Source organism: Haemaphysalis longicornis, unplaced genomic scaffold (assembly GCF_048455015.1).
Source record: "Haemaphysalis longicornis isolate Haplotype H1 unplaced genomic scaffold, Haemaphysalis longicornis Haplotype H1 scaffold_10, whole genome shotgun sequence".
Lineage (NCBI taxonomy): Eukaryota > Metazoa > Arthropoda > Arachnida > Ixodida > Ixodidae > Haemaphysalis > Haemaphysalis longicornis.
In genome coordinates, this window is record NW_027526204.1 from 76,810,211 (window position 1) to 76,821,065 (window position 10,855).

The following is a 10,855-nucleotide window of genomic DNA, read 5'->3' on the forward strand; positions in this document are numbered from 1 at the left end:
CGCTGTGCTCGTTCATCCAGCGCAAAAAAGTGCTTCCTGCTCCCTAGTTTTGCGCTGTACGGTAAACGTTTGAGTTGATGTTATTTCTTTATTACCTACACTGACTTCGCTAACTCTTCTCCCGCCTTCCAGGGGCCTTACGTCTTCCTACTAGCGTACCAGTCAGCGAAGAGCCGCATGTGCACTTGTGCAGCGCTTTTGCGGAGCGACCCGGACAAAGAGCTTGATACAGTGTACAAACTAACAAAGTAAAGAAAGGCACATTCTTCCGTTCACAAATGTGTTGTGGCTTAGTTTCAACTGAGCGAGCGAATTGCGATGACCAGGCGGCGGCCGGCTAAACGCTGGGCGGACTGACTTTGTCGGAAGGTCGGCAAGTCGTGAAGTAGCGCAGCCAATTGCAGCTCACCTCAACCTGACGCCAAACGAAAAGACCACAGAAAATGGGCGAGGGTGCAGAGAGGAGGACAGCATTTTTAAACTGATTTTTCTACTGCATAAATTCGCGTAAACGCACTCAGAGCGGTCGACACAAGGCCTATGGATTCCGGTATACAATTTTCTCTAGTAATACCGCAATGTTTACAAATCTCTTCAGTGTCCCTTTAACCCTTACCCTAACCCGTTCCCAATCTAATGTTCTGAATACTTCTTGTAAAGATGCTGTGAATAAAATTGGAGAGATTGTATTTTTGTGTCTGACGCCCTTCCTTATAGGTATTTTACTGCTCTCCTTATAGAGCATGATGGTAGCTGTGGACCCATTGTAAATATCCTCTAGTATTACATAATGCTCGTCTACACCCTAATTGCGTAATGCCTGAATGACTGCTGAGGTTTGGACCGACTCAAACGCTTTCTCATAATCTATGAAGGCTATATATAGGGGTTCAGTATACTCCACGCACTTCTTTATCACCTGATTGATCGTGTGAATATGGTTAATTGTTGAATAGCCTTTAAGAAACCCTGCTTGTTTTTTAGGTTGACTGAAATCTAAGTTGGCAGAAATTCTGTTAGCGATTACCTTGGCAAGTGCCTTCTAAGCGACCGACAGTAAGATTATCGGCCTGTAATTTTTCAGTTCTTCATGTAACGTTTCTTTTGGATTAGGATGATGTTTACGTTCTTCTAAGATTTTGGTACACTCGTGGTCATTATTCATTGCGTGTGCAGGTTTGCCAGTTTTACAAGAAGAATTTGCCCCCCGTCCTTTAAGAGGTCTGCTGTTATCTGATCTTCACCAGGGGCTTTGAACCCTTTCATTTCTCTCAAAGCCTTCCTTACTTCTGTCGTTACTGGTGGGATGTCTATCTCCCCTGAGCTACTTTCTCGTTCGGCATTAACCTGGGTGTGCTAGGTACCGTACAGATCCCCATAGAACGTCTCGGCTACAATGACTATTTTATCCCTTTTTGTGATGACATTGCCTTGCTTGTCTTTAAGTGCATACATCTGAGTTTTCCCCACGCCTAAAAGCCTCTTCACATTTTCAGGCTGCCTCCGTTCTTTAGAGCATATTCGGTCCGCTTCATATTACACTTCCGTATGTCAGCTGTGCTACGCTTATTGATTAACTTCGAAAGCTCCGATAGTTCTATAATGTTTAGTTCTATGATGTGGTGGAGATTGTGATGCTTTGGCGTTTCGTAATTTGAACTTTCGTCTCTGTATCAGGCTACACTGGCGGCAGCGTAGCCGGAAACAGCAACTATGGGTCGGGGGGTATATAAACCGTCGAAACAATAAAGCTTCCTCTCTTTGCTGCTCACCACTTGAGTGTGCGTGTCGTCTCTCATCGGCTGATACATGGCGCAGCCGGCAGCCGAATTATCGCCGTAATGTTGTAACCCTGCTTCGGACACCTTTGCAAAATGGATGCACTACGTCAGCCGCCACCGCTCGTGTGCTCGGGCAACCTCGAGGTAAACTGGACGCGATTCCGGCAGCGCCTCGACATCTTCATGTTAGCGACCGGCTTCTCCTCAAAGAAGCCCGCCGAGAAAGTCGCGCTGCTCCTGCACGTTGCCGGCGAAGAGGCGCTTGAGGTGTACAACACCTTCAAGTTTTCCGACGGAGAGTCCCGTGACGACTACGATGTGGTAGTGAAAAAGTTCGAGGAGTACTGTGTCCCAAAGAAAAATGAGATCTACGAGCGCTACGTGTTCCGAACAAGGCAGCAAGCGGAAGGTGAGCCCTTTGAGCAATTTCTTCGTGACCTGAAAATCAAGGTTCAGTCTTGCGGTTTTTCAAGTATGGCCGAGTCTATGTTGAGGGACCAGGTCGTCTACAGAATCCGTGACAAAAAGCTGCGAACAAAGCTGCCCAAGGAAACGGATCTGACGCTGGAAACAGCCGTTCGCCTTTGTCAAGCAACGGAAGCCGCAGATAGGCAAAACATGGTATGGAATGATCAAGAGAAGTGCGTAGACGTCGTGCGGCCGGAGAAGTGCGTCGATGCCGTGCGGCCGGAAAAGCACAGGGTCCGGCGCTCAAGATGCACAAGGTGTAACACACTGCACGATGACCGAGCCTGCCCAGCCTTCGGGAAAACGTGCTTTCGGTGCGGTAAGAGGAATCATTTTATCGCCCGCTGCCCTGCAAAGCCCAAGAGCCGGCAGAGCTGCTGCATAACTGCAACGGACCAAGCGCGTGGGAAAACAGCTAGCTCGTGCCAAGAGAACACTGCCAGTGACGAGTCGTCAGGGGAGTTTGACATCCTGGATGTTGGAGCGTGTACGATTGCGTCGCGTCCCGAGTGGCTTGTTACGGTTGGTGTGGGTGCAACAGGCAAACTCTCCTTGAAAGTCGACACCGGGTCGCAGGCCAACCTGTTGCCCTATTCGCTGTACAGGAAGCTCAGCAAGAATGCTTCTGTCCGGCCCAGCCCAGCAACACTTCGAAGCTACACGGGAGGCATAATCAAGCACATAGGCCTGGTTACTCTCCAGCTGAAGATGAACGGCACCACAGCACCAGTAGACTTCTTCGTGGTCAAGAATGGACATCAAGCCCTGCTTGGCCTGGGAACTAGCGAAAAACTCGGTTTAGTATCGAGAGTCGACTCTGTCAAGGAGGAAGACATTGTTAGTCAGTTTCCGGACGTGTTCTCAGGAACTGGTTGTTTGGGCCGCCCCTACCATCTGACTCTGCGCGAGAGAGCCCAGCCAATAGTCCAGCCAGCACGGCGTGTGCCCCAAGCCCTGAGGACGCCACTGAAATCGGAGCTGGATCGCATGGAAAAGGAGGGCATCATACGCAAAGTTCCCGGCCCCAGCGAATGGGTAAGCCCACTCGTGTTGATAAGGAAAAAGGATGGCTCGCTCAGAGTGTGCATGGATCCGCGGGAGCTAAACCAGAACCTAAAGCGAGAGCACTATCAGTTGCCCAGGCGCGAAGACATCGAATCTGACCTGGCCGGAGCCACTGTTTTCACTACTCTTGATGCTAAAGCTGGATTTCACCAAGTGCCGCTCGATCCCAGTTCGTCTGAGATCTGTACCTTCGGAACACCGTTTGGCCGGTACTGTTTTCTACGGCTACCATTTGGCATAGCCTCAGCGCCAGAGGTGTTTCAGAGAGTGTTGTCCGAGATTTTTGAGGGCATAGAGGGTGTTCGCGTCTACATAGACGATATCCTCATCTGGGGTCGAGACCAAGCAGAACATGATGAAAGGTTGCTACGTGTGCTCGAAGCGGCACGCAAAGCAGGGTTAACCTTTAATCGGAACAAGTGTAAATTCGCTCAAAGCTCGGTCTGTTTCTTGGGAGATGTCATCAGTGCTGAAGGCATCACACCCAACCCAAGTTTGGTCTGTGGTCTGACCCACATGCCCGGCTCCGGGAGATAAGAAGGCCCTGCGTCGCTTGTTGGGCATGATCAACTACTTTCGGAAGTACGTTCCAAACTTAGCACAGAAAACGAAGAACCTGCGTAGCCTGACTCGCGAGGACTCTGAATTTGAGTGGCTTCCCCCTCACGAAGAGGAACTTGCCGAGTTGAAGGACATACTCTCGCAGCCACCAGTGTTGGCAGTCTTCGACCCTTTGAAAGCCACAAAGATATCCACTGATGCCTCACCCACAGGCCTCGGTGCAGTGCTCTTACAGTTGCATGGAGAAATCTGGCGGCCAGTGGCCTATGCATCGAGGGCACTCTCGGACCCTGAGACACGTTATGCGCAAATTGAAAAGGAGGCTTTGGGCTTGGTGTTCGGCTGTAAAAGGTTTCATCATTCTGTGTATGCTGCTGACTTCACCCTTGAAACAGACCACCAGCCATTAATCGCAATTTCAAAAAAGGGTTTGAATGACATGCCTCCCAGGCTGCAGAGATTCTTCGTACGGTTGTTGAAGTATACCTTCACCTTGCAGTATGTTCCTGGCTCGCAGCTTGTCCTGGCTGATACGCTGTCTCGGCAGAAAACTCACATCCCCAGAGAGCTGAACGACCTCGCAGTGGACATCGAGGTGCATGCCACCCATGTCCTCTTCGACCTGGTAGCGCCAACGACCCTCGACAAACTCGTCACAGAGACCCAACATGACCCCATTCTCCAACAGGTAATATCGGCGTTGTCAAACAATAGTCCAGTCGATGGCTTGTACAGACCATTCTATGCCGAATTGACCGTTGTCAATGGAGTATTGTTCAAAGGCAGCCGTGTTGTCGTGCCTTCATCAATGCGAGCCGACTTGCTAAAACGGTTGCACGAAGGTCACCTGGGCATCTCCAAGTGTAAAGCTAGAGCAAGGCAACTCATGTTTTGGCCGGGGATGAATGCGGACATTGTGGCCTTTGCCAACAGATGCTCAGCGTGCAAGGCACTTGCTTATAAATTGCCACAGGAGCCATTCCGGATTCGTGAGGTACCCAAACACCCATGGAGCAGGGTAGGTGTTGACCTACTTGAGTATGCCCATCAGACCTATCTTGTGGTATACGACGCACAGTCAAACTTTTTGGAGCTAGAAAAGTTGCAGAATGCAACTGCGACAGAAGTCGTACATAAGCTGAAGGCAATCTTTTCCCGTCATGGCATTCCAGTGGAGGTGAATTCGGACAATGGCCCTCAATTCACCTCGCGCGAGTTCAGTCAGTTTGTGGCCAAATATGAGTTCCGTCATGTTACATCAAGTCCTCGTTTTCCCCAGTCTAATGGCCTCGCAGAAAAGGGCGTGCAAGTGGCAAAACGTATCTTGCGTAAATGTGCTCTCACTGGCGATGATCACTGGCTGGGTCTGCTGAACTATAGAACAATGCCCTTGGAGGATGGACGGTCACCCAGCGAACTACTAATGGGCAGGAGGCTTAGGACTAGGCTTCCCGACTTTGGAAATACAAGGGGGACTCAAGTGAAAAAGCACAAGCAGAAAATGCAGGGCTGTCATCTCTCGCAACTGCAACCTGGTGACGTAGTTCGTTTACAGAGCAATGAGGGATGGAACTCTAAAGCCCGGGTGTTGGAGGAATGCTCACCCCGCTCGTACCGCCTGGTAACTGATACTGGCCGTTGCTTTCGCAGGAACAGGAGACACCTGCTTCGTACAGAGGAGCCCCTAGACGACACCTTGAGCGACACCGACTCCAGCATTCCGCCACAGCAGGAAATCCTCAAGCCGCTCGAACCCAGCCAGCCAGTACCGAACCCAGAAGATGGAGACCATCTTGCCCAATCCTTGCTAGGGGTCACCACTTTTACACAACAGTCACAGCCTGTTCCAAGGAGATCGACCAGACCTCGAAAGCCCCGCGTCAAGCTTGACTATAATGAACAGTTCAACCAAATTCCGTAATTCTTAAAAGGAAGGAAGATGTATCAGGCTACACTGGAGGCAGCGTAGCCGGAAACAGCAACTATGGGTCGGGGGGTATATAAACCGTCGAAACAATAAAGCTTCCTCTCTTTGCTGCTCACCACTTGAGTGTGCGTGTCGTCTCTCATCGGCTGATACAGTCTCCTGGGAAAGTTTACCAGTGCCTGGTCTACCCATCGTGCCCCCAACTTCTACTGCACACTCTGTGATAATGCGTGTAAGATTGTCACTGTCTTCCTGTGTCGTAAGTTCTGCTTCCTCGGTAAGAGCTGTATATCGGTTGTGCAGAACGATCCTGAATTTATCAACTTTACGTCTTATGGTTACCTCATTGATCGGCTTCTTACGTACTAGCTTGTTGCGGTCCCTCCTCAAATCAAGCCTAATACAAGAGCTTTCAATACCATGGTCCCTACACCTTACCCTTCGAGCACTTGCACATCCTTCACGACGCCATGGTTATCGCATAATATGAAGTGTATTTCATTTTTATGCTCCCCATTCGGGCTCCGCCACGTCCACCTCTGGCTCTCCCGTTTGCAGAAGAAGGTGTTCATGATGCGTAGATTATTCCATAATGCAAACTCGACTAGTAGTAGGTTCCCCATGCTATTTCTACAGGCCGGACCATAGTTACCAACTGCCTTGTCTCCAGCCTGATTCTTACCTACTTTAGCATTGAAGTCTCCCGTAGCTACGGAATACTGTGTTTTTATTTTAGCTTTTGCCGATTCCACATCTTCATAGAAGCGCACAACTAGCTGGTCGTCGTGGCTGGACGTAGGCGCATAGCCCCGCACCACGTTGGGTTTGTACCTCTTATTAGGCCTAATTACAAGACCGCCTACCCTTTCATTAATTCTCTATTATTCGTCTATGTTTTCCGCTATGCTTTTATTGACTACAAATCCCACTCAGAGTTCTCTTCTGTCCGCTAGACCAGGGTAACAGAGGATGTAGGTGTTTTTCAGCACCGTAAGGGCTTCACCTATCCTCCTAATTTCACTAATCCCTAATACATCCCATTTAATGCCCTCTAATTTCTCAAAGAACTGCTCTAGACTCGCTTCGCTAGATAAAGTTCTCGAGTTAAACATTGCCAGGTGTCGATTCCAATGGCAGCCTGTGCGGATCTAAGGATTCTTAGCACCCTCTGCTGCGTCACAGGTCTCACCGCCGCCGGGGTCACTTGCTTCACAGCCACTGGAGACTGAGGGCCGTGGGTTAATTGCCGTATTCATTACTACACCAGGGTGGCCAATCCTGCTCTTGTGAATGAGTGCGTTACCGGCGATGGTCGCCGGGGTGAGGCCGCACCCCAAGCATCATTCTGCAATTCCATCAACACGCGGATATTTTCAATCCGGTGAGAATTGTCCGGCACCGGGATTCGACCAACGGTCCTTCTGCACGCGAGGCGGACGGTCTATCTCTACGCCACTGCTAGGCCTTTCGTCGTCATAGTTTGTGTCATCTGTCAGGTGCCGGGTTACATATTTGTTGGAGAGTGCGGGTTTAGGCTCATCCTGGCCCTAGCGGTGCACCATCTCGGCATAGACGCAACAGTCGAGGACGAGCGAGCCATGTCGGGCAGCCCCACCTTCGCCGTGACCACAGCTCTACGATGCCCCGCCTCGTGCCTCAGCACGTGAGACGCCGATCAAGACCACAGGAGTCCAGTCGTGACGAGACAAACCGCAAATGTGTCACCAGCAGTGTTTGTCCGGCGTGGCTCCTACAACTTCCGTCGCTTCGTCGCGGCTGAAGACATCGTTGACATGGGGCTAGGACAAAAACTGAACCCGTGATGGCAAGCAATTCATTCTTCCATATTCACAGACTATTGTTCATCCGCATCTCAGCTTTCACCGTGCCTTAGCTCCGACCGGTATGGTAGCCCTGAGCCAAGGTGTAATCTCTGGTGTCTGATAGTTGACAACGCCCAATAGCGCCGTTACCAAAGACAGATGACGGCGACGACGAAGTGGCTGGCGAGTAGCGGGGCCGGACGCTCTCTTGACCACCTTCTTGACCACCACCTTCTTGACTACATATGGTAAATAGTTAGCTCACCATTCTTGGTCGTAGTTCAAGTCATCCGAACAGCCACCGCGTTATAATACTTAGCACTATTGAAGGTTATAGGGGTTAACGATTTACTGTCACCGGCGGTGGGATGCAGAAAAGCCTTTTACCAAGTGTAATAGGCTTTGCTGCCAATTGAAACAGTATCTTTTGTAAGTAAGTTTACAAATGCAGAATTCCTCATGGTTTTAATATTCAATTTTTGAAAATTTACTCCTTTGTACACTAATGTACGTTACTGTACCTCCCATATTGTTCTCTAATGTCTTGGGCTCTACATGTTGCTTGTATATTTGCAACTCACATTAGAATTTCTAGCTTTTTTGATTTTGCCTCATCATTACTGTATCAAAGGGGGCTGGAGCCTCTGTCAGGCTTTGTAGCCTTTAGTCCCAGCCTGCCTACTCGTACTTCTGAGGAAATAAATTAAAGCCATTTCTTATATCGCGCAAGCGAATTCAGGATTCGTGATGTCGTTGGATTTTCTCAATGTATGATTCGCTCCTTTCTAAAGTCGTACCTGGTAAAATACTAATTATATTGAGGTAATGCATAGCCCACGCTTTTAATTTCACAAAATGCAAGCTACTTTGCTTCTGTGAACTTAGAAGTGTTACGCAACATATACATGCTCTAAAATTAAGCGCCTTGATGATATGACACAACGAAGGGCAAATCAGTGCTGGATATATGATTGTTCGACTTGCCCAACTGATCAAAAGAGGCCTATTTTTAGCGCTACTTCTCTGAAGTCACGCAACAAAAAGGAGGGTGCTAGAATGTCCTCAAAGCAGGCGCTACACTAGGTTACCTGTGTATTCATTTCCAGCTGGTAATTGACATTGCATTTTTAACTGAAACGCCGTCATTTCCTAACATGGCAATGCTCATGACTGCACAGGAAGATTGCCTAAATCACGTATTTGGATGCTATGCCCCACCAATTTGCTTTAGTTAAACGATACATATTACAGGATGATGGCGTAGTTTAATTCGTAATTAAAACAAATGAAAATGTCTGGCCTGCCTGCTTACATGCTTTTACTTTATCTTACCCCGGAAAGGACTTGTTAGGGCGACTCTTTTCGTAAATTGAGCTATCGGTGCCATTGTGTCGTTTTCACACTGTTGGAACGCAACAGCAAGCACCGATCGTCGAAACTACGAATCCTTTGCAAGTGAAGCTCCATTCTACCAGGTGTATAATATTTCGACCATCCTTTCAAATATTTTGAACTGGTCGCACAAATGAACACTACCACATTTTTAGGCTCCAAACGTAGGCGTCGGCTCATTACATGCCGCGCACAGCTTCCTCGGAATATCATTATGGGTGCACAGGCCCTTCGTGGGACCAACGCTTCACTAACAGGGTCCCTATCCCGGTTAAGCGAGCACACGAGCAATATAAAGGGCACAAGTTGCTCCTTAATATTCCCATTAGGTCTAAATTAAAGAGCAATGCATGGGCCCCAGAAGAGAAAGAAGACATTGTTTTTAACGCTCAGGATCATAAAAGTACCTACCTGAGTTTCAAACTTGAGTTTAAACTTTGGTGGTACATTGTATTGTAGCGTCGCTGTTACTGTAGTGTAGTAGGAGAAACGACCCCGAGCGTCCACCTTTCGCAGTCGGGTTAGCAGGGGAAGTCTGGTTTTCAGAGTAAATGGTTGTTTTGGCAGTTTGTCAAGGTACCACGCTAATAATAAGTCGCATGTGTTTCCTTTACGACGTGACGCAAATGGCGTATTTATTCCTAGTCCTGTGCAGTTCATATACCAACGTTCCTCTGGCATTAATGGCCTGAGAGAAAAAAAACATAACAGGTTTGTTCTTATCTGAAGGTCTTCGAGTCCCTCTTCTTCAAATTTCATTCAACTTGGTTTAATTATACTTCTGTGCAGTCAAAACTACCATCACCATTCCGTTTAAGGCAATTGCATTGTACTGTGCTTATATACCAATCAGAAAGTAATATTCAAATCGAAATATGCGTGTTATGGTCGAAGTTCTAGGTGTTGGCGTAACTATTTTTAACCGGGAGAGGATTTATTATTGGTCTATATTCGTGTACAGTCACCACACGGAAATATAACGCAATGTTTGTTTTAAAACCGTGAACTGGACAACATTGTTTATTCTCACGACTAGAAGCCCGCTAACACTGATGCCTTACAAACAAAAAAGGTAAATTTTTTGGCAGAAATTTTTAACTAAAAAAGACTAAACGATATATAGCCAGCAATTATCACACCTTGATTTGTGAAGTTTGAAAGGAGCTTTAAAAGTTAGCTTCACTCTTCTTGACCGGTGCACTATTAACCTCCATTATTCACTACGTACCACCTAAGCGACATTTTCTAATGGCAAGCATATTAAACTCTCATAAATCCACTACTCTCGTTAGCTTCTTTTCTACAAATGAATGGGTGCCCTATTAGAATAGTGGAAAGCTGACAATTCATTACTGCTGAAGTTAACTTGAAGGCCAAACATTCTTACGGGACCCCCTTCGTCAATCTGAAACCCCAAGAGCCTAACAAGTTGGACGCCCTCACAAGAAAGACGTACAATTGGTGCAATAACACAATTAAACTTGCGAAAATTCAGTGCATATAGCCTTGTAAAGAAAGGTGTTACAAAGAATATTTTAATAGTGCTTTAATTGCTCCTTACACTGGTTTTCATTCAGTGTTAAAAAACATATTGGGAAATGAGCTTTCTCACTGTGATGCAGGCACGAGTCTACCACATTATCCGAGCGGCATGCCCAACAAAACGTTTTTTACAAGCCAGATTTTGTTGACGTCAACGTGCCCGAGTATGCAACCCTGGGATGTAAATAAAATCGCTTGACAATTTGTCAAAACAAAATTATGATTCAAGCCGTTTTGCGCACCAGTGAAGTGAATGCGCACGTGTTTGACTGAACCTCAAATGCGTTGCCCAGTCT

At 47.7% G+C, this 10,855-nt stretch overlaps 1 protein-coding gene across 1 annotated transcript; it reads left to right on the forward strand.

Moving 5' to 3' along the window:
* The first annotated feature begins 1,874 nt into the window (after nucleotides 1-1,874).
* LOC144159906 (uncharacterized) lies at nucleotides 1,875-5,765 on the forward strand. The gene is made up of 3 exons (XM_077691562.1): nucleotides 1,875-3,284; nucleotides 4,375-4,563; nucleotides 5,526-5,765. The coding sequence occupies exons 1-3, from the start codon at nucleotides 1,875-1,877 to the stop codon at nucleotides 5,763-5,765; spliced, it is 1,839 nt and encodes a 612-aa protein (XP_077547688.1).
* Nucleotides 5,766-10,855: the final 5,090 nt, after the last annotated feature.